Source organism: Pelophylax lessonae (genome assembly GCF_965119305.1).
Source record: "Pelophylax lessonae genome assembly, chromosome: 8".
Taxonomy (NCBI): domain Eukaryota; kingdom Metazoa; phylum Chordata; class Amphibia; order Anura; family Ranidae; genus Pelophylax; species Pelophylax lessonae.
The window spans coordinates 272784805-272809252 of record NC_138775.1 but is presented as its reverse complement, the minus strand read 5'-3'; the positions used below and the strand labels follow the sequence as shown (position 1 = coordinate 272809252).

The window sequence follows — 24448 nt, the reverse complement described above, 5'->3', positions numbered from 1 at the left end:
AAAATAGTTTGTGATAAGCAGTGCAAAAGGGGCAGCAGGGCAGAGAAAGGGGTCAGGCAGGCAAAATACACAGGGGGCAGCAGGGCAGAGCGCAGGGGGGAAGCATGGCAGATTATAGGAGTCTGTAGGTTAGAGCACAGGGGGTCAGGAGGGCACTACATGGGGAGCAGCAGGGCACATTATGGGACACATTACATGGGGGGGGGGGCAGCATGGCACATTATGGTGCACATTATGGGGCACAGCAGGAAATATTACATGGGGGCAAGAGGGCACATTACTGGACACATGGCAGGGCACAGGGCACACTGTAGGGCACATTACTGGGCACACAGCAGGGCACATCACTGAACACACATGGCAGGGCACGGAGCACATAGTAGGGCACAGGGCAAATCGGGGGGGGAGGTACACAACAGGGCATATCACCTGGCACACAACAGAGCCCACAGTAGGGGAAAATCACGTGGCACAAAACAGAACACAGGGCACACAGCAGGTACAGTAGTTTCCTGGCATATTGTGTCTCATCACTGGGATCCTCCAGACCAATCACTGCTTTAAGTTTACACAATCTCACCCTATGCCAGTAATAATTAGACCTCTTGTGGCGCACTCCTCCCCAATGGCCCCCTCCTCTCTTCTCGTCAGTCCCAGGGGTAGGATTGCAGGGAAGGAGGGATCGGCGGGGAGGAGCGTGCCACAAGAGGCTCTGCTCAGCCTACACATGCAGAGTAGTGTAAGAATGGGCTGTCAACAGATCTCTCGTGGCACCCTCCTCCCTGCCGGCCCCTCCTTCCCTGCCATCCACCCCAGGTGTTTGTATGTGGCACCAGCTGGGACTGACGCGAAGAGAGGAGGGGCCGGTGGGGAGGAGCACGCCATGAAAAGCAGTGCCCGATGGATCAGTTGGCCCCTGGTACATATTTCTTTGGATGTTTTCTTACTCCATGCGTGCAGAGTGTGACAGGGCACAGTGGGCCCCGCGGATGATACTGTACGCCACTGCATCCCATTTATTCACTTCTAGTGCAGCTGAGACTGCAGAGAAAGGGACTTGGGTATCTCTGTCCTCCAATCCCTTTCCCTGTCTAAAAGGTAAGATATAAAGGGGACCCCTCTTTTGCTTTCAGAACTTCCTTAATTCTTTGTAGTATAGATTCAACAAGGTGTTGTAAACATTCCACAGAGATTTTGGTCCAAATTGACATGATAGCATCAAGGCAGTTGCTGCAGATTTGTCGGCTGCACATCCATAATTCCTTTCCACCACATCCCAAAGGTGCTCTATTGGATGAGATGTGGTGAGTGTGGAGGCCATTGGAGTACAGTCACCTCATTGTCATGTTCAAGAAACCAGTGGTGAGATGATTGGAGCTTTGTGACATGGTGCATTCTCCTGCTGGAAGGAGCCATCAGAAGATGGGGACACTGTAGTCATAAAGGGATGGACATGGTCAGCAACAATACTCAGGTAGGCCGTGGCATTTAAATGATGCTCAATTGGTACTAAGGGGCCCAAAGTGTGCCAAGAAAATATCCCCCACACCATTACACCACCACCACCAGCCTGAACCGGTGATACAAGGAAGGATGGATACATGCTTTCATGTTGTTTTCGCCAAATTCTGACCCTACCATCTGAATGTCGCAGCTGAAATTGAGACTCGTCAGACCAGGCAACGTTTTTCTAATTTTCTGTTGTCAAATTTTAGTGATCCTGCGCAAATTGTAGACTCGTTTCCTGTTCTTAGCACCCAGGAGTGGCATCTGGTGTGGACTTCTGCTGCTGTATCCCATCTGCTTCAAGGTTTGAAGTGTTGTGCGTTCAGAGATGACGTTCAGAATGGCTATTTGACCTACTATTGCCTTTCTATTATCTGGAACCAGTCTGCCCATTCTCCTCTGACCTCTGACATCAACAATGCATTTTCCTCCACACAACTGCTGCTCACTGGATATGTATATGCATTCTCTGTAAACCTGAGAGATGGTTGTGAGTGAAATTCCCAGTAGATCAGTAGTTTTTTAAATACTCAGATCAGCCGTCTGGCAGCAACACCCATGCCACGTTCAAAGTCACTTAAATCTCCTTTCTTCCCTATTCTTCTGATGCTCGGTTTGAACTTTAGCAAGTCGTCTTCACCACGTCCAGATGCCTAAATGCATTGAGTTGCTGTCATGTGATTGGCTGATTTGTGTTATCAAACAATTGAAGAGGTTTACCTAATATAGTGGCTGGTGACTGTATATGTGTGTGTGTTTTAGCCTTGGTGTGCACCCTCTAATGCAGAGATCCCCAAACGACGGCCCTCCAGCTGCTGCGGAGCTACACGTCCCATGAGGCATTGTAAAACTCTGACGTTCACAGACATGACTAGGCATGATGGGAATTGTAGTTCCTGAACAACTGGAGGGCCATAGTTTGAAGACCCCTGATCTAATGCAATAGTCTGTGCACACCTATGCATAATATTATGAAGAAGCAGTGTTTGTTCACTGCTGCTTTGTCATGTGATTGCTGTCCAATGACAGTGATCAACTGGATATCCATGTGGTGGGTTCTTCTGAGCTCCTTCACTGTGACCATAGCTGCTAGTTACCGCTTTGTACACAGCTAATATACAGTACTTGTGAACATGCACACACAGTAAATGCTCCTGGCTGCTAGGACATGCTGGAACTTGTAGTTCCCGATTAGTTGAGTGTAGGTAGCCCATGTTATAATGACGTCCACTATTCTATCTTGAGCGTTGTCTCCATTCTTTGCCTAGAGTCAGCGGTTGTGTCGATCATTTTGCAGCTACAGAACAGGAAGCGTACAGCTGCGCCCGATTCATCATTTCTACCCTAAACTTTGATCCACCACCTGACGGCTGTACCGACTTCGAAGATCCTCTTTATGACACACGTGAATTAGCGGGGCTCGCACCGAGAGACTACAACTGCACTGTGGACATAAAACTGGTGAGTGTATTAGGATTATTAATATAAAATAAAATTTATCAAAAATGTCACAAGCTACAGGCACAAGAACGATTCACTGAAAAACAGACAACATGAGGATTTACTAAAACTGGAGCACTCAGAATCTGGTGCAGCTGTGTATGGTAGCCAATCGGCTTCTAACTTCAGATTGTTCACTTAAAGCGGAGTTCCACCCTAAAATGAAAGTTCCGTCCATCTTCTTGCTCCGGGTCACCTGAAAAACAAATGGATAATCGCACATTTTTTTTTTTTTTTACTTACCTTGTTTAGAAGATAATATACTTACCTTACTTCCTCTTCCTCCCCTCGGCGGCCACGGCGATTCGTCACTTCCTGGCTTGCAGTGATTCCTGGGAGCTGAGCGTCATAGCTCCCAGTAATCAATGCGCCTGCACCGGCCCTGACGTCAGTTCCGGTGCAGGCGCCATCATACCTTGCTAAACAGCTTCTGGGCATGCCCAGAAACTGTGCAGGGATGACGCTGCGGCCCCGGAAGTGACGGCGGGGCCGGCGCAGTGCATCGTGGGATCGAAGAGGACGCAGAAGAGTATTGCGCTGGCTTCAAGCTGCCCACACCTGAGATGGCAGCGCTGGAGAAGACATTTTCAAGGTAAGTATTTCTTGCAGGTAAGTGCAACCCGGGACAGTTCAGAGGCTATCCATTGTGGAATGCACTAGCCCTGACTGTCCCGGGGGGATTTTTATGTATATTTTTTGGTTTTAGGTGGAACTCCACTTTAAGCTTTGACAATAAAATCTGGAAAATTCGAGCGTATTTACTGTCTTCTTAAAGCGGAGTTCCACCCAAAAGTGAAACTTCCCCTCATCTGCTTCCTCCTCCCCTCCGGTGCCACATTTTGGCACCTTTCAGGGTGGAGGGGGGGGGGGGATGGGTACCTGTTTTTTGACAGGTACCCTTCCCACTTCTGGGAAACAGCGCCACGATGCCGTCCCTCAGGAGTTCCGTCCCCTTTCTCCTTGCCCCGCCCCCGAGCCAATGAGAGCATGCGCAGTAGGGAGCCGGCTGTAAAGCTGAAAGGCTTCATTCCCAGTTTCTCATAGAGTGATTGGCGGCGGCACCCGGTGTAACGTTAGAAGACCATACCTCGTGAAAATTCCATACCCACGTCACTTCCTGTCAGAAACAGCTGAGCAGCGTAGAAGTGCGCATGCTAACAGCCCCGGATACGTCATTGAACAGCTGAGGAGCTGGCAAGTGCGCATGCTCGGAGGGTATGAAATTTGCACGGTAGTGTGTGTAACGTTACACCGCATCAGCTGTTGCTGCGGTTACATTAAAACAGCTCGGCTGCAATATGAGTCATCTCCGCTCCTACCCCTGTCACTTCCCTGATCTCGGCTAGTAAATGTGAAAGCGGCGGCGAGTGTATGAAATCTAAATGACGGAGATCTCGGCTCCGTGATTTATATTTTCATACACCCGCCGCCGCTTTTACATTTACTAGCCGAGATCAGGGAAGTGACAGGGGTAGGAGCGGAGATGATTCATGTTGCAGCCGAGCTGTTATAATGTAAACGCTGCAACAGCTGATGCGGTGTAAAGTTATAACACACTACCGTGAAAAATCCATACCCTCTGAGCATGCGCACTAGTAAGCTCCTCAGCTGTTCAATTACGTAGGTGCTGACGTAGGTGCACCGGAAGTGACGAGGGTATGGATTTTTCACGGAACACCGGTAGCCGATCCGAAAATCGGCTGGGGTGTGGACATTGCGGGTTCCCTAGACAGGTAAGTGTCTATTTAATAAAAGTCAGCAGCTACAGGATTTGTAGCTTCTGACTTTTTGTAATTTTGTTTTTCCACAGCTTGAACACCTCTTTAGCTACCTAGGGATGTGGTGAGTTTATAGTTAATCACTTACCCACTCCAATGATATTACCTGAAGAAAACCTGGAAGCAGATTTCTATGCAGAGCTGCACCCGATTTTGCACTCTCCAGTTTTAGTAAATCTCCCCGGTGTGTAGCTACTCCCTTCTTGCAGTAATAAGTAGAAGTGCACCTGTACTTCCAGGTATGACTAGGAGTGACACAATGTGACTCTCGCCATGTGACAGTTCTGGGCCAATCACCCATTTTCATCCATAGCCCTGTGTTAGCTAGAACCTGAACAGCGCATAGTTTACAGAGGGCCACTTCTCCTAATCCTAGCAGTCAGAGTAGTGGTGAAGGAAGAGTATATGTTGCTCGGGGAGGGGAGCAATGCTTTTCCATGCATGGGCAAAGAAGTGATTTACTTTAACACTGGGGAAGTAAGAGGAAATCTCTACAATGGGTACACCGACAGTAAGAAAACTTGGCAGAAACTCTTTCCTAATCTACTAAAAATAAAACTTTTTTTGTTGCTGTGTGGGTGGCATTAGGAGAGATTTCCCCCTACTGTCTGTCTTGGCAACACCACGTTTCCGATTGTGACAAAGTGTCATTGGAACAGGAGGTGAGAGGATATCATTTCAGTTACAACACAGACAGCAATAAAAAAAAACCTAACAGAGGCTTTTACCCTTCCACACTATTTTCAGAAAACAAATTGGCTTAAAGGGGAACTTCACTCAAAAACAGAAGTTTTGCTTTTCTTCCCCCTTCCTCTCCCAAATTTGAAACATCTTTTTGGAGGGGAAAGGGTACCTAGCTTTGACACGTACCCGCTCCCACTTTTGCTCCACTGCCTAGGTGAACAGAGTGGAAGGTCGGTCCTCCCCTCCCTCCCTGCAACCTCTTAGGATACATCACAGGTCTCAGGAGTCTGCGGGACCATTCAGATAGCACAATGAGGCTTGCACATGAGCAGTGGGGAGCCGGCTGTGAAGCCACAAGGAGTCACAGCTGTCTTCCCACAGTAAACATGGAGGCGTGCAGGTAAGGGCATCACTGGGTCCCTGAGCAGGCGAGTGTCTGTTTATTAAAAGTCAGAAGCTACAGTATTTTATTTTTTAAAACCTGACTGAAGCTCCTCCTCACATTAAAGCAAACATGGCTACTCACACAACAACATACATTAGCATATGCCTGCAGGGCACAATGCTGGCTTTAGTTTTCGATTTCTCCATTGTGCCCATTGAGATCGTAAAGTTCCTCCGATAGCTATCACTTGCAGGTTGGTAGGGGGGGCACGGAGTATGGCGATTGGTGCAGCAGAGGGTCAGAGGCTACCACCAGCGCCTTATTTTATGCATAGTTTTGTATAGTGATCGACCGATATCGTTTTTTTACCGCCAATACCGATTTTTTTGGTCATCAGATATCGGTATCGGCCGATATTTTCGGACATTAAAAAAAAAAAAAAAATGTAATGTCTGCAGGTACTGTGGTGGAGGGATCTGGGGGTCTAAAAGACCCCAAACCCCTCCTCTGCACTTAAAAGCATTCAAAACACCAAGTATGGCTGTTTTGAATGCTGTAAGTTTTTGAAATCAGCGCCGCCAGTACCCTGAAGTGATGTCATGACATCACTTCTGGGTACTCGGTGGCGCCGAATTCAAAGAAATGGAAACGCGGGTCAAACGGCGGCAGTGAAGGTAGGATGCCTGGGTCTCCCGGTGGGACATGAGACCCGTACAAGCCGCGGGAGGAAGGGGCACGTCCCCTCCCGCTCCTTGGAATGACAGCCGAGCGGCTTCTCAGCCGCATCGGTTGTCATTACAAGACAGCCGACCGTTGGCTATGGACGCCGATACTGGGGTGATGCCTCTAGCTGCAGGCATTTTCCCGGTACAGCACTTTCCCGAAATATCGGCGATATATTTGTAAATCAAAAGGCTGATTCCGCTATATCGGGGAAAGTGCATATCGGCCCTTGATATATCGGCTTTGCCGATAATCGGTCGATCTCTAGTTTTGTATGTATGTATGTGTAGGTGTTATATGTATATGTGTGTGTATATATGTTGTGTGTGTATTATATAAAATATGTATAGTGGTTTCACTGATTAAAACTCTTTGCAGATCCTGAGTCGCCTTGTAGACGGCAGTAAATTTCTAGAATTCAAAGCTGACTATGGAACAACACTGGTGACCGGATTTGCTGCTATTGAAGGGTATGTATGCACAATTTTGATTTTGAGACCATCATGAATATGTAGTGACTGATCAGTAAATGGCTTCTTTTGCTTCTCACCTAGTTTTTTTTTTTTTTTTTTATAGCGCTACAGTTTGCAGATAATTTCAGTAGCTGTAGCTCAGAAACAAACAGTGCTTCGTTATGTTTGAAAGAATATGCCAGATTTTCTTGAGCTTGGTATTTCACCCACTGTCTCATGGTGTCAGGTTTGATTTTTTTTTTTTCTTTTTTTTTCAGATATTTGATTGGAATTGTAGCTAGCAATGGTGTACTTACCCATGATGCCGCACTCAAAGGAAGCCATTTTGTACAGCTCTGTAACCAGCGTAACATCCCTCTGCTTTTTCTTCAAAATACAACTTCTCAGGAACCCCTTCCACTGAGTCCGTCAAAGGTATGTATGCTACAGTGCAGGGGTGGGAGCATCAGATTTAATGCCCTCCATCTGACAGCACCCAGGACTTTCAGGCATAGTGGAGCATATGATTCACTCCCTTTCCTCTCCTAGCCCCCATGTGATAGCACTGGGACAATCACTAAGTACCAGGGCTGTGACATGGAAGTGTAGCGACAATCATCAGCCCTGTGTGAGCTTGCTTTCCTTGCCTTGCTCTTGGTGGCTGAAGGTAGCAAACGCAAACACAGAGAGAAAATACAAATTCTATGCAGATTTGGTGGGGAGATGTCACAAACCCACTGTGCAGGCACTCAGGATGGCAGCTCAGCATTATGGCTGTGGTACTGGGTTGCACTGCCCTTTCAATATGAAAGTATATCTAAATGTTTATCCCCATACTGCAACTGCCATGATCTTTTTCAAAATACATTGTATGGCCAAAAGCATGTGGATGCCTAACCATCACACCTACCTGCAGTGCATCCGGAAGTATTCACAGCGCTTCACTTTTTCCACATTTATGTTGTGCTACAGCCTTATTCCATAACTGATTACATTCATTATTTTCCTCAAAATTCTACAAACAATACCCCATAAGGACAAAATGAAAGAAGTTTGTTTGAAATCTATGCAAATTTATTAAAAATAATAAACAAAAAAAACAGATTTAAATAAGTATTTACAGCCTTTGCCATGACACTCAAAATTGAGCTCAGGTGCATCCTGTTTCCACTGATCATCCTTGAGAAGTTTCTACAACTTGGAGTCCACCGGTGGTAAATTCAGTTGATTGGACATGATTTGGAAAGGCACACACCTGTCTATATAAGGTCCCACAGTTAACAGTGCATGTCGGAGCACAAAGCAAGCCATGAAGTCCAAGGAACCTCTAAGACAGGATTGTATCAAGGCACAGATCTGGGGAAGGGTACAGAAAACTTTCTGCAGCATTGACAGTCTCGATGAGTCTTTATCATCCATAAATGGAAGAAGTTTGGAACCACCAGGACTCTTCCTAGAGCAGGCCACACGGCCAAACTACTCAATCGGGGGAGAAGGGCCTTAGTCAGGGAGGTGACCAAGAACCCGATGGTGACTCTTACAGAGCTCCAGAGTTTCTCTGTGAAGAGAGGAAAACCTTCCAGAAGAAAAACCATCCCTGCAACACTCCACTAATCAGGCCTGTATGGTAGAGTGACCAGACAGAAGCCATTCCTCAGTAAAAGACACATGACAAGCCAGTCTGGAGTGTACCAAAAGGCACCTGAAGGACTCATGAGAAAATTCTCTGGTCTGATGGAGCAAATATTGAACTCTTTGGCCTGAATGGCAAGTGTCATGTCTGGAGGAAACCAGGCACCGCTCATCACCTGGCCAATATCATCCCTACAGAGAAGCATGGTGGTGGCAGCATGCTGTGGGGATGTTTTTCAGCGGCAGGAACTGGGAGACTAGTCAGGATCGAGGGAGAGATGAATGCAGCAATGTACAGAGACATCCTTGATGAAAACCTGCTCCAGAGCGCTCTGGATCTCAGACTGGGGTGAAGGTTCATCTTCTAACAGGACAACGCCCCTAAGCATACAGCCAAGATAACAAAGGAGTGGCTACATGACAACTCTGTGAATGTCCTTGAGTGGCCCGGCCAGAGCCCAGACTTAAACCCAATTGAACTTCTCTGGAGAGATCTGAAAATGTCTGTGCACCGATGCTCCCCATCCAACCTGATGGAGCTTGAGAGGTCCTGCAAAGAAGAATGGGAGAAACTGCCCAAAAATAGGTGTGCCAAGCTTGTAGCATTATACTCAAAAAGACTTGAGGCTGTAATTGGTGCCAAAGGTGCTTCAACAAAGTATTGAGCAAAGGCTGTGAATACTCATGTACATGGATTTTATTTATTTTTTATTTTTAATACATTTGCAAAGATTTCAAACAAACTTTTTTCACGTCATTATGGGGTATTGTTTGTAGAATTATGAGGTAGATAATGAATTGAATCAATTTTGGAATAAGTCTGTAACATAACAACATGTGGAAAAAGAGAAGTGCTGTAAATACTTTTCGGATGCACGGTATATGGGCAAAAGTATGTTGACTGCCCTCCAAATGACTGTGTTCAGGTGTTTCCAGTGAAGGGTACAGCATACAAATATGTTTTAGACAATTGTGTTCTTCCATCCTTGTGGAAATCTTGTGTTTGGGGAAGGCCCTTTTCTATTCCAGCATGACATAAAGACATAGTTTAATGAGTTTGGTGTGGAGGAAATGAAGTGACCTCAACCCTACTGAACAGATTTAGGATAATTGGAACACTGATTGCGAGCCAGGTCCTCTCATCCAATACCTGACCTCACAAATACTGTTTTGGTTGAATAGGTACATAGGCCACAGGCACACTTCAAAATCATGTAGAAAACTTTCTCCAAAGGGTGATAGCCATTATAGCCACAAAGTGGTTTTGGAATGGGAGGCCCAAGAAGCTCTTATGTGTTTTTATATTATGGTTATTCGAAAACGGTGTTTCTCAACCAGGGTTCCATGGAACTTTAGGGTTCCTCCAGAGGCAGCTAGGGATTCCTTGAGCAATTTCTCAGATAAGTTCCCACTGACACCATTGATCTTTTTAGATATCTGTAAGGGGGTAATTCTTCCCAATGACCACAAGGGTAAAGAGCATTTTTCCCACTGACCATCACACGAATGTATCAAGGGTTGTAGATATAGTAATTTTTTAGCAGGGGTTCCCTGAGACCGTAAAGTTATTTTAAGGATTCCTTTGTGTTAAAAAGTTTTAAGGAAGGCTTTTCTAGAAAAATATTACTGTTGTTTTGTTGTCCAGGCAGAAGTTTTGACGAACAGGCTGAAGGCTCAGGCCTCTATGATGGCTTCTGTAGCTTGTGCCTCTGTGCCAAAGATTACGCTGGTTGTTGGTGGATGCATTGGAGGAGAAAGCTTTGCCATGGTATGTAGCCTCATGATTTCCTAAATGTACATAGAAAGGCACACTAAATGGTGACAAATCATCCCCTCCAGGGGGGCAGTTCACTAAAGAAGACTGAAAGGCCACATCCTCCATGCAGAAGATGATGTATAAAAACTATTGCAAAAAACCTCAAGAAGAGTTAGCCATCCAAAATTCACACAAACCTGGATGGAATGTACAAACTCTATGCAGATAGTGTCCTTGGAAGGAATCAAACAAAGGGTCATAGTGCTGCAATACTAGCTGCTTAAAGGGTTAGTTTCACAAAACAAAAAATGGTGAACCAACTTACAACACCCTCCTCATGCCCCTGGTCCCAGCTGTACTTAACTCCTTGGATGATTAGCTTTTTCTGCCCATGAATTTGATAACCGTGTTCTTCTTTTTTTCAGGGACATTGGGATGGCTCAAAAAGATTCTCATTGGTCAGCCTGGTCACATAACCAATGCCTGCTCACCACTGAGAGCATTATGATGCTACGCAGCCTCCGGGCTGTGCACTGCATGTTTTTAGTAGCCCAGACTGCTACATCGGCTGATGTGAGCAGCAGAAGGATATCAAGGAAGGAGATGAGTGCAGCAGGGACTGGGGGGTGTAGGGCGGGTGTAAAGAGTTAGTTCACTTTTTCATTTTATAGTGTGAACTAACCCTTTAAACACAATATGTAGCATTTCAGGTTATTGCTAACCGTAAAGCCAGCCATAGTGCGATTTTCTTTCCTGCAACCATAGGTTGCAGATAAGGAAATTGCTCGATTTCCCCATCAACACAGTCTGTGTTTATGCGGGAATGCCTCTCGCAGAGCTATTGTGAGGGGGGGGGGGGGGGCTGTCCTTGCTTGTAGAACACAGTCAGTAATGCTCTAGCCACTGGCAATAATCTCATGCTTGAAATCCAACATGCTGGTTGTACCCAAGGTTGATTGATCGGTCAACTAGCCTGCCCGTAGATGTATCGAATCCTAGCTGGTCCCTGCTGAACCAGCCGAGATTTAAACCGTCTATTGTCAGCTTAACTCAGGACCCTTTCCAGTGGTTGTAATTTTCCTGTATATTGCTGGCAGTTAGGGCAGAGCTGTTTGGTTTAATTGTTCATGCCTTAGGCTCGGTTCACGTATAACCATTTGCATAATATGTAAACCAGACAAGCTTTCAATGGAGCCAGTTCACACATGTCCGGGACGGCCGCGGTCCATTTTTTTAAAAGATTCCTGTGCAATTTTTGGTCCAGTTCAGGTGTGAGTTTAAGTAAAAATTCACACCTGAATTGCACCTGAACCGGTGAACAAAACCGCACCAGACTCCGGACTGCAAACCGCAGCTGGAAATGTGTGAACCCAGCCTGAAAGTTTGTCAGCAGAAAAACTTGACTTTTCATGGTGTTATCTCTCACACACCGGATGTAAAGCCAGCCATAGATTGATTAAATCTTGGCTGGTCCAACAGGAAATTGGCTGCAATTTGATCCATCTATGGGCAGGCTGATTTACCCAAGTCGATCCATCGATCAACTTGGGTACAACCAGCATGTTGGAATTCTAGCTTGCAAATATCGCCAGTGGCTAAAGCTGCTAATGATAATCATTGCGTTCTTACAGGAACGGCTCCCTACGGCCCCCCTGCTGGGAGAACACAATAGCTCCATGGAAGGGATTCCCCCATGAACTCTGACTGTATTTATGGGGAAAGCAAGCGATTTTCTTTCCTGCAAAAAGGAAATCGCATAATCTATGGCCGGCTTTAGTATTGCCGGTCCCCTGAGTCACTTAATAAAAACAGCTCATTGAGACAGAACAGATCCAAGGCTGCAGATGTCATTTACTGGGTTCCTGATGTGTAACTTACTATGCACCACGTTACAGAGTCCTGGATGGTATAACATGATAACAACCCCAGATAATTGTTTTCTTTTATATCTGTATTCCATTGGAGATATTTCTCTTCCTAGAAACATGGCAGGAAGTAAGAGAAAATGTCTCCAAAGTGAGAGGATTTCTTCTTTTTAGGCATTTATTAAAGAGAACAAGTGTCCCCATTGGAAGATCACCGCTCGCCTCCCATTTTGGTGCCAAAATATGAATTTATCATCCCTTTCTGTCCTGCGGACGTTGGTCCCTAGGACAAATCGAGAGGGATAATCTGCCCAGCGTGAACACTGCAATAAAGATTTAAAAGAGTTTCTGTATTCCCTAATCTATCCAAACCTAAAAATGAGATACACCAAAATAACATAAATTTACTCTGTTAGTTTGACCAAATCTGTGCTACCTAAAATCATTATTCCGTAAGGTGGAATTCCCCCTTTGTATTTTATTTTTGTTATTTTTTATCTGCAGTGCGGGAGATCATTCGATCCAAACTTTTTCTTCCTTTGGCCGAATGCAAGAATCGGACTTGTAGATGCAGACTCAGCTCCACCTAGCAGACAGGAAGAGGGGGATGGGTCAGAAGATGGGGACAAATTCACTGCTTTACTGACCAGGTATGTAAAATCTGACGAAGTTTGACTTGCGACCCAAGAGTTACAATGTATAGGTGGCAGGCACTGGATCTGCCATTACAGTGTGAAATGGAGTTTTATACTGTAAGAGCGTGTTAGCTCTGGCTAGGCATCCTTTGTAAACCCTTGGGCAGGGGTGCCCAACCTTTTGGCTCTCCGTTCTCCTAGGCTACATTGGAAGAAAAGGAATTGTCTTGGGCCACACATAAAAAACACTAACAATATGGCCCCATTCACACTTCACGATTTTGAATTGCGGGCAGAATGGCAGCGATTCGTGCAATAGTTGAAAAACATACCACGCGTGTTTGGGTGCCATTCGTTTTTAACAGAACCTCAAATGCAGTGTAATTTTGCCACAGAATCTTGGCAAAATGCATCACACAAAGCTGTCGCCCAAAAGAAGCTCCTGCTCCTTTTTTGGGTGACAAGCTTTGCATGGTGTGTTTTGCTACAATTGCAGTGTGATTTGGAATGGCGGGCAGAATTGCAGTGATTCTGCCCACGATTCAAAATCACAAAGTGCGATAGGGGCTTAAGGATTGTCGATGAGCAGAAAAAGTTGGGCAGATGATCGAATTTCAACTATGTGCTGTGTGTGTGCAGTGCAGGGATGGGAGATGACCAGCCACAGTGTCAGGGGTAGAGTGGGGTTGAGGGCAGGGGGTTTTGGGGAGAGTGCATCTGAAATGTGGGGGGGGGGGGTGCAGCCCACCTTAGCACCCCCCTAGATTTGGCCATGCGGCACTTATTTGGCTGGTGCTAGCTAGCTGGAGTCCCTGCATGTGCTGTTGGTACTATTGAAAGTAAGGATGTTCCTGGGCCCTGCTTGTGACCTGGCCGCATTCATAGCTGCCAGCTTACAATTTTGTGTTGGGCCTCATGTGTGCCGCGGGTTGGACACATCCAGGCTTAGGGCCTTTGGAAAGCACTTTGTGTAGAAACTAGGAATTTGGAGGACACAGAAGTGTCACACCAATATCAATTTATTAAATTATAAATATTCAAAGTAAGAACAGCCAACATGTTTCTGGGGTTTATACAGTCCCCCTTCATCAGGACTTAAAGTAACACTGAATGATATCCTTATTCTCCATACCTTAATGTAATCTCTTTTTCATTAAAGTGTTTCCCAACTGTGTTCATCATGAGCTATTGAACCTTTCTTTTCCCTCTCACTTCCATTTGTTTGGAGTGAGCAGTACACATTAGTTATGGTCATGTACACTGCTTTGTGCACACTACACATCCCATACTCCATAGTCTATTTTGGAAGTGAGCAAGAGAGGGTGGCTACATTCCTACATACAGTGGGACCATGGAGAAGGAACATAGCCTCCCTCTAACAGGAAGTCAAATCACAGCAGCAAAAAAAAAAGAAATTTGGAGGAGTCTAAGAACAATAGAAGTGACTTTTCTGAGTTAAGAATACAAAGAAACTTAGGTATGGCAAGACCCCAACACCTGCCCCTCCAAGCCCATATTTGTAGCATTGCTGGGTGCCACAGAAGAGGGTGATGGTAACAACCAAAAAATATACAAAACCGTATATTATAATTTTATTTGAAGATCTGATTTACTGATCTATCAAGTGAAAACTGTTTGTGGAGTTTTCCACTCTAAAGCTGAACTCCAGCAAACCCTGCAGTCTTGCAGAGTTGTATAGGCTCTTCTCGTGAACTGAAATTACTTACTCTGATTTCACTGCACGCTGTGAGTTTCTCATGTCCATTAGAAGCTGCAGCACGTCAGATAGACATTCCTGGCTGGAGAATGCCCAGTGTCATCTAGCTCTTTTTGTCCTCAGCCTTGCTGTGTCTGGCCAGCTTCAATCATTCATTGGATTTCAGTTCCTTCAATCATGGAGGCTCAGAATCACATGTGAGCATTACGTAGGGTGGTCTAAATGGAAATGAAGCCTGCTTAGGAATACCCACTCCTATAGACTGACATCCACCCATCAAGGCATGTTGATTTTGCATAACTCCTCCCAACAGATACATAACTAGAAATGTCAGGGCTCTGATGCAAGAAACCATGAAGGGTCCCCCTGACCTTTGGGGCCCTTTCCATCAGTCCCGAGGCCCTTTCCTCTGGTCCTGGGGTCCTTCTCTCTGAGCCCTTCCACTGATCCTGGGACCTTTTCCTCTGGTCCTGGGGTCCTTCTCTCTGAGCCCTTCCACTGATCCTGGGACCTTTTCCTCTGGTCCTGGGGTCCTTCTCTCCGAGCCCTTCCCACTGATCCAGGGACCTTTTCCTCTGGTCCTGGGGTCCTTCTCTCCGAGCCCTTCCCACTGATCCAGGGACCTTTTCCTCTGGTCCTGGGGTCCTTCTCTCCGAGCCCTTCCACTGATCCAGGGACCTTTTCCTCTGGTCCTGGGGTCCTTCTCTCCGAGCCCTTCCCACTGATCCAGCGACCCTTTCCTCTGGTCCTGGGGTCCTTCTCTCTGAGCCCTTCCACTGATCCAGGGACCTTTTCCTCTGGTCCTGGGGTCCTTCTCTCCGAGCCCTTCCCACTGATCCAGCGACCCTTTCCTCTGGTCCTGGGGTCCTTCTCTCTGAGCCCTTCCACTGATCCTGGGACCTTTTCCTCTGGTCCTGGGGTCCTTCTCTCCGAGCCCTTCCCACTGATCCAGGGACCTTTTCCTCTGGTCCTGGGGTCCTTCTCTCCGAGCCCTTCCCACTGACCCAGGGACCCTTTCCTCTGGTCCTGGGGTCCTTCCCTCCAGTGTTAATTTCGTAGACCAATATATTTTCATTGACTAACTTAACACTGTTTTAGTCAACTAAACTACGACTAAAATTAAAACAATTCAGATGACTAAAATATGACTGAAACTGAAATGGCATTTTAGTCCAAAGACTATGACTACAACTAAATTGAAAATTGACATCAAAATGAACACTGCTCTGCTGGCCTTTTCCAAATAGGCAACACAATTCCATCCAGAGCATGTAATAATAGCACATTAAAGTTTAAACATGTATTGTACTACCGCATAAGTAAGGGGGCATCTACTAAGCTGCTGAAAGAGAAAAAAAATTAAGAAAAAGGCTTTTAATGTTGGTAATATATTCAGGTAATATGTGCAATGACATTACAGCCAACAGAGTTTACAGTTTTTTTTTTTTTTTTTTTTTTTGTATTTTAAAGTTGCACTTCTGTTTGTCAAAAAGCAATATTTTTGTTTGTTTACGAAACTTGTTTTTTTTTTTTTATAAAGACGTTATATATCACAATGGCTAAATCTGTGTCTGTAGTGAGTGTTGAAACCTTAATACCAGAAATAATAACAACATATTCGATTTTTACTCCAGGAGTATATCATTAGTTTGGAAATTCTAGAGAAGTGTTTAAATAATGCATTACAATTTACCTAAACCTATTCGATTTGTAGTTGACTAAAATGTACTGGAGATTTTAGTCAACTAAAATATACCTAAAACAATCCAAATGACTAAAATATGGCTAAAACTAAAATGGCATTTTAGTTAACCACTTGCCGACTGCCTAACGCCGATCTACGTCGGCAGTCAGCCCCTCACAGGCAAAGTGACGTAGGGCTACGTCACTAGCTTGTGAGGGTCTAGGGAGCGAGCGCGCGCCCCCGGAGGCGCGCTCCCGCGTGGTCACGGACCCCCCCGCGCGTGTGACCGGCGGACCCGATGTCCGCCGGTCACTCGGCGATCGGCGGGGGAGAGGGAGAATGTCAGGCAGCTTGTGTAAACAAGCCACCTGTCATTCTCCTTGCTGTTAGGATACTGATCACTCGGATCTAGTATGTAGATCCGTTGATCAGTGTCCATACAGCTCAAGCCCCAGCCAATCACAGTAGAAAGCACACCCCTAGGGATACACACAGCCCCTCCCTCCCAAATAAAGTTAACCCCTTCACTACCAGTGTATTTTTACAGTAACAGTGCATATATATAGCACTGATTACTGTAGAAATGTCACTGGTAACCCCAAAAGTGTCAAAAATGTCAGTCAAGGGTCCGATCTGTCCGCCCCAATGTCGCAGTACCGCAAAAAAAATCGCAGATCGCCGCCATTACACGTTAAAAAAAAAATCAACAAAAATGACAGAAATCTTTCCCTTTGTTAGTAAACGCGATAACTTTTGCGCAAACCAATCAAAATACGCTTTTTGCGATTTTTTTTTTTACCAAACATAGGTAGCATAAAACAAATTGGCCGAAAAAGTAAAAAAATTTTGATTTTTAAATTTTTTTGGGGGGGAATTTCATATAAAAAAATGTGAAAAATATTGCTATTTTTGCAAAATTGACGCTCTTTTTTTGTTTATAGCGCGTGATCAAAAAATCGCACAGGTGATCAAATACCACCAAAAGAAAGCTCTGTTTGTGGGAAAAAAAGGACGCCAAATTCGTTTAGGTACAGCGTTGCACGACCGCGTAATTGTCCGTTAAAGTCACGCAGTGCCGAATCGCAAAATACCCCCTGGTCGGAATGGGGGTAAAATCTTCCGGGGCTTAAGTGGTTAAGACTATAACTAAATTAAATCGAAATTTGCTGCCAAATTAACATTGCTTCCCTGCAAGCCTAGGGCCCTTCCCACTGCTCCCGGGGCCCTTTACGCCCTTTGTGAGGCCCTTTATAAGCTCAGGTTCACATTGCTGTGACACATAAAGTCACATGACAAGTCAAAATACATTCATTTTAGGGGTGCCGACTCAAGTCACAGCGACAAAGAAAAAAGGTTCCTGCACTAATTTTCTGCAACTTTGGTGCAATTTGAGTGCTGTAGATTGCAAAGTGAAATCACAAAAGTCGCAAGGAAATCACAAGCAAGTCACATGGCTCTGAGGTCGCAGCAATGTGAGCTGAGCCTGTCTTGGAGCGGCACACTTTCACATGTTCTGCAGCGGGCCCCCTTCCTAACGTCTTAGGTCCCCCCCATGGTGGTGGAATACCAAAGCCTGGTCACTAGTGCGACCTTTGCGACCCTGGTAGTTCCGCTACTGCCTCCCAAAATGCTGTGATGTTTTCAGGAAGCTGTATACAGCACCCTGCTGGCCCCTTCTACCAGCCATGGTCCGCCGGCATTGCACAAGAAGCACAGAGACCCAGTGATGATCAATGGGTCTAACATAAGATATGTTGTGAAAAACAGTTTTATTTTAATTAGCAGGTTGATGAGGGAGGAGAGGAAGAACCAGGGCAGGAACAATATAAACAGATTAAACGTCAGCTCTAATTCAGTCATTGCCTGGTAAAGACCACATTTTAGGGTGATTGTCTAGCGATTTATTAACCCAAAATTTACAGTATTTTGTGCAGCTGGTTCCTGTATTTTTCTCCATGGAAGATATAGCCTTTGGTTTTATGATGTTGTTATGCAATAACTAGCTTTTTCTTTTGTTTTTTTAGACTAAAGGAGGAAAGTTCAGCATTTTACTCTTCAGCCAGACTATGGGATGATGGAGTGATCCTTCCTGAAGACACACGGCAAGTAAGTCTAGATTCTTGTAGAGGGAAAAAAATACTTTTTTGTATTTTGGCTCCAGCAGGCACATGTGAAGAATTAAAAGGAAAATCAGCAGCTGTGTTTTGACTGCTGTTTTTGCTTAGAATATAACATCTGGGTAGGTCTGAACAGTTGTAGGAAAAGTCCCATGAAATAGCCATAGCTTTCCCTCCAGTGGCTGCCAAGTTGATCCAGTGTTTAGGGAGGGCTACAGACACAGCTATAGAAAATGAACCTGTCACATGATCAAACAATATCAACAAAGTGCAAAAAGTTTAACTACAGTTCTATGCATGGAGGGGAGCCTCCAGGTCCCAGGCCTATATTATGTGTAGTAGTGATCGACCGATATCGGTTGTTTCGTTGCCGATACCGATATTTTGGCCATCGCATATTGGTATCGGCGTATACGGGCTGATATTTTGTACATCCTATGTCAGGGCCTGAGACTAATCTTCTCCTCCTCCAACCATTAGGTGGTGATGCTCCTGTAAAATGATGTCACATAGCATAATTCAGTTTACAAATGTTATTGAATATGCCACTCACATATGTACAAATTAAAGATATAAGCAATTCCACATTGGCAGATCGGTATCTTTCACCCACTTGCCGCAAGTGATACCCGGTGATACCGCTCCGTTTGGCATCCACTCAATACTGCTCTGTCTCTCACCCGCTCCATCTTCCACCCACCCGATACTGATCCGTCTCTCACCTTGCCGTAAGTGACACCCGGGTGATACCGCTCCGTCCAGCATACAATCTCGGAGGTCACATGGTCACCCAAGTGGGTGAGAGATACTGATCTGCCAGCAGATCTGCTAATGTTTAATTGGTTATATCTTTAATTTGTACATATGTGAGTGGCATATTCAATAACATTTGTAAACGGAATTATGCTATGTGACATCATTTTACCCTTACATGAGCAATATTTGGAATATCGGCTAGTTCGGGGGCCGATACAGATATATTGGCAAAATTCAATATCGGCCCTTGATATATATCAGCCTTGCCGATAATCAGTCGATCCCTAATGTGTAGGCCTTTGAATTCTACTATACTAGGAGATAAATGACACACAATCCAGGATATAGGTCTCAGATGACAGAGTTGCAGTCCAATGTGAGAGCCTTTACTCTAAGGCTTCCATATTGGATCATTCAATGATGGGGACAGAGCTCAGCTCCAGGGTGGACAGGAAGGATGGGCCTTTACTGTAAACCTGAGATCCAGTGGTGGTCAAATTCACAGATATCTGTGGTCTCTGAGCGAATGCAGAGAATAAAGATACCATTCCGAAGAGTAGGATTAGCAAGAAGTTTGGGGTTATCACCCTTGACTTTTTCTGGGAAACCCATAATGAAAATGTCAGGGCATTTTAACTGATTCTCCTGGTCATCTGTTTTCTTTAACAGTAAACCCACTGGCTGCAGAGCTTGGTGGGTGCAGCCTCCCTCAAGCCAGGGGGATTCCTCTAGGTCGCTGACTCAGGACTCAACCTCCATTACAGAGATTCTGTAGGTCCTGTCATAGCAGGGAGACACTGAATTTCGACACCATCTATTTTTGTAGTAAAGCTGGCTTGACAAATCTTTATTGATCCAAGGATCTTGGCAATACCATCTGTCAGAGGTGGAGTTAAGTTGGGTACAGTCTCAGCATGTTTCTTTGGAGATGGTGAATCAGCGGCATATCCCAAGTTGCCATCTTGGTCTTCCTGCTTTGTTCTTCGCATCAGCTTGCCCACAAACTTAGAATCTCTTTTTAGGGGACCTCATTGTTGGTCTGGCAGGATTCGGAAGAGCATCCTACTCTGTAAGCAGCAAGACTCTGCCCCAGACTCACAGATATTTAACTGAGAATTATTATAACCAAACATTCCCTCCGATTTCATTATCTAGGTGTCTGGTTTAGCTGATTTTTTTTAAGCGGCTTTCCCCATGCAGGTCAAGTCACAACTCTCTTCATACCCCATGTGGAAGCACTGAGTGCATTAGTGGCCAATGTCCAAGCATCAGTGTGATCAGGGGCCATCTTTAAATATTGCCATACCCCATAGTAAGCTTCCAACAGAAGCCAGAGAGGGACTGCTCCTGTTGGTAGGATCCAACCAACCTCAGGGTATGCTGTGTGACTGCTCCAGGGTGCTTCATAGGAAAAAAAAAACAATTAAATGGGTTAAAAGAGCCTTCCAAAACACTATTGTTACGCCAGTGCCAGTCACTGCCTCCTCACCTTTTACCAATCTTCCCTACCTTTTCCCATCACCCATGCTCTTCTCCCCCCATCCTCCTCGCTCCCATTATTCATATACTCTCCTCCCTTCCCCATCACCTATCACCTGCCCCCTCTCCACTTCCCCTATGGCCCATCTTCCCCTCTCCCATCATATATTCTCTCCTACCTTCATCCATTGTCTCCCCCCCATCCTACCATCGCCAGTCCATTACTCTGCTTCCTACCTTCTCCCATTGTTCAGCCTCCCTTCCCCATTGCCAATCCTTTTCCCAGAGTCAATCCCCCACTCTGCATTGCTTTGCCATCCTTCCCTATTGCCAATCCTTTCCCATCACCCATCCTCTCTTTTCCGATTGCACACTCCCCCGTTGACCATCCTCTTCTTCCTCATCACCCACCTGCCACTGCCTTGTTGTCCTGTTCCCCTTTCTACCATCCCTATTATCTACCCCCTTTTCTCCATTATCCCCTCCTCTTTTCCTTCATCGCCCAGCCTTTCCTCCCCCCTTTCTCCATCCTCTCCTCCCTCATCACCCATATTTTCTTCCTCCATTGTCTAGTTCCCTTTCCTCCCCTCCCCATTGTCTACCCTTCCTGTAATCCCTCGTGACCCATCTTTTCTTATTCCTTTCTTCTTCTTCTTCTTCTTCCTTTCCATTCCTTCATTGTCTATTTTCCTTTTCCATTGCCCATCCTCTCCTCCCCCACTGCCCATCGTCTTCTCCCCTCTCCATTAAAATATATCTGTAGGCTCCGCTACCTTATCAGAAAGTAACAGTAGTGATTAGGAGAGGTTTTCTAAGCTGTGGTCACTTGTCCTCATTGACTGTTGATGATTGGCAGCATCAGGTGGAACTCAGTGACACCAGAATTCATCATCTCATAAACTGCCATTCCGCTCCGATTTGACCAGAAATTTTGGAATGGTAGTAATATAGGGCTAATTAAAGTCCAGCAAGTTTAAACTAATCGAATACCATAGATCCAGAATAACACCGCAACACAAAAAAAGTGAGGATTTTTGCTAAATATTCTCCCTGTAGGAAGACTTCAACAAATATTAAAAGATCTTCTCATACAGATGTAGCACCCTCCTAGGTAGGTGCTAGGTAAAAGCATTGTTTGCTCCATCTGCTTATCAGGTGGGCCTGATCAGTAGGTTTGCCTGTTACATGTGTCCATGTGTAATTCACTTGGTCTGAGGGAGTATCCCCACTTTATCCAATGGGGGAGCATGTTGGACAGTGGAGGAAACCCAGCCAGTGACACACAGGCTTTTGTTACAGTCCCAGTGGGAGGGCACAACCGTGGTGCATCCTGGGATTGGTCATAAAAGCCAAGGGCACATGTGACAGGGCGTCTTTGGGCTGGAAGCCAGGTCCAGGGAGGAGGGTGAAGGCTGTCTCTCCTCCTGTCAGAGTGGAAGGCTGTCACAGGCGGTCAGCCTAGTGGACTAGCAGGTGCGGTGCTGAGCTGGAAGGTCCAGGATACTGACAGTGGAGAAAGAGGCAGAGCCACCTGAGGAAAAACAGTGTCTGTGAGTACCCGGGAGCTTGCCAGGGGTCTGCCCAGGAAGGGGATCACTCCAGTGAAGGTCAGTGGACAGAAGTTAGCACACATAGCAAGTGAGAAAGGGGTTGCCAAGTCTAGGACCCTGAAGGTTCAATATTACAGGATCATTTCCACCATCTTCACTTCGGTGGCAGAGTGAAGCAGCGGCCTTGCCGCATACTTTATAGTTAGATGTCCTCTACATTGTGCATAGTTCAAGTTGGAGTATCCCACTCATACCTTCTCCTATCCAAGTTCTAAAATAAAACACAAAAAAAAACAAATCCCCTGGACTGTTCATTGTCTGAGCCAAGTGTTAAAGTGCTAAGATTTTACAGATTGTTGCTATTGGGTAACCCAGGGGAATCCATTCACAGCAGCTCCCAAGGGGGCAGTGCTACACAGATATCATGACCTTGTAAGGAGAATGAGTTAAAGCGGAGTTCCAGCCTTTTCACTCACCTGTCCAACGGTCCAGCAATGCGGCCGCCCGAAGCCTCGATCCTCTTCTCTCTGGTCTCGGCGGCGCCGGCATCACTGCTGTGGGCACCCGGCTGTGACAGTTTGCGGCTTCACAGCCGGGTACCCACTGCGCATGCGCGAGTTGCGCAGCACGTCTTGATTGGCCGGCAATCTTCTGGGACCTCTGACATGTCCCAGAAGATTGCAGGGAGGGAGGGGGAGAGGAGAACTTCCGTTCAGGGCGCTGCGGAGCTCCGAGCGGAAGTGGAAGCGGGTACCTGTCAAAACTAGGTACCCGCTCCCCCCCCAAAAAAATTACATGTCAAATGTGGCATGTCAGGGGGTTAGAATACCTAAAGCGGAAGTTCCACTTTTGGGTGGAACTCCGCTTTAAATAGAACCCTTCACTGGAATCATATTTATGTATGAACTTGTTATTTAATTTAATTGTGTTTTTTATTTGCCAGGTACTCAGCAAGTGCCTTCGAATTATTAATCAAAGGAAGTATGAAAGGGCCGCCTTCCATTCGTCTCCAGTGCTGAGAATGTGATAAGCTTCTGTTGTAAATCAGGAATCTTTTTAAATTGTGTAAATATTCTATATAAAAAGGTATTTTCTAAACTAACAGGCAAACTTTTTATTTAAATTGTATTAATTTTATAGATACCATAAAAAAACTAAAGCTGCAATATGAAAAAATGGCTCTTGTTCATGTTTACATACAGATTTAGGATGATTTCTGTTCTGAAAAAAACTGCATGCGCAGGTCGCTCCCACCTGTAGACCAGAGCTGTCATCTCTCTATCTCTGCTGTGCCACTGCTTGTGAAAATGGATTTTGCAGTTTGGCCGTTCAGATTAAAGAATATGTAAACCCGACTTTTTATTTTTCTGATATGTAGTGTTAATTTTCCTTAATGAAAATATTTTCAGCACTAAAATTAACACTATTTTCGTCGACTAAAATAGGACTAAGGCAGGGTTCACACTATTGCAAATTGGATGCAGGTTTCCCCGCATCCAATTCGCATGTCATGAGATTGTGACCAGCGCTCTATGGAGCCAGTTCACATATCTCCAGGGCAGCTCCGGTGTAAATTACACAGGAGTCCTGTGCGTCCTCTGGTCTGTTTCATGTTGGTTTCTGATCCGAATTCAGCCAAAAATTCGGACTAAAATCAGACCTGAAACCGTAATCAGGAACGCACCAGACCCCTGCTGTGAGCCGCTCCATGCGGCAGTGTGAACCCAGCCTGAAACTAAAACAATTCAGAGAACTAAAATACTACTAAAACTAAATTGGCATTTTAGTCAAAAGACTAGGACTAAAACTAAATCTAAATTTGAGGTAAAAATTGACACTGGTTCTATATCACAACGGCTAAATCTGTGTCTGTAGTGCATCTTCAAACCTTAATACCGTCAATAATAAAATTTTATTCGATTTTTACTCCAGGAGTATATAATGAGTTCAGAAATTCTAGAGAAATGGTTCAATAATGCATTACAATTTAACTAATCCCAATAGATATTAGTTGACTAAAACTAAAACTGAATTTAGGTCAAAAGACTGACTAAAATCAAATCGAAATTTGAATCAAAACGAACGCTGCTGCTTGTATGAGAAAGTATCCTGTTCTCTTTGTATTGCTTCCTTTATCCCTGGTGTCCCTGCCAGTCCCTCTGCTTTCTTATTAGTAACTGAACACACTAAGCAGGAGAACACAGCTTGGTCAGTTCTCTAGCTGTGCTG

General features: G+C 45.3%; 1 protein-coding gene across 1 annotated transcript in view; it reads left to right on the top strand.

The window, feature by feature from the left end:
* Positions 1-23304, top strand: part of LOC309561399 (methylcrotonoyl-CoA carboxylase beta chain, mitochondrial-like) — a 39652-nt gene extending 16348 nt beyond the window's left edge. Inside the window, exons 6-12 of the mRNA XM_082265281.1 lie at positions 2775-2967; positions 6955-7046; positions 7307-7463; positions 10306-10428; positions 12786-12931; positions 18342-18423; positions 23163-23304. Of these exons, the coding sequence (XP_082121407.1) occupies positions 2775-2967; positions 6955-7046; positions 7307-7463; positions 10306-10428; positions 12786-12931; positions 18342-18423; positions 23163-23246 (877 nt within the window). The 3' untranslated portion in view covers positions 23247-23304. The remainder of the gene's footprint in view (positions 1-2774; positions 2968-6954; positions 7047-7306; positions 7464-10305; positions 10429-12785; positions 12932-18341; positions 18424-23162) is intronic.
* The last annotated feature ends 1144 nt before the right edge of the window (positions 23305-24448 follow it).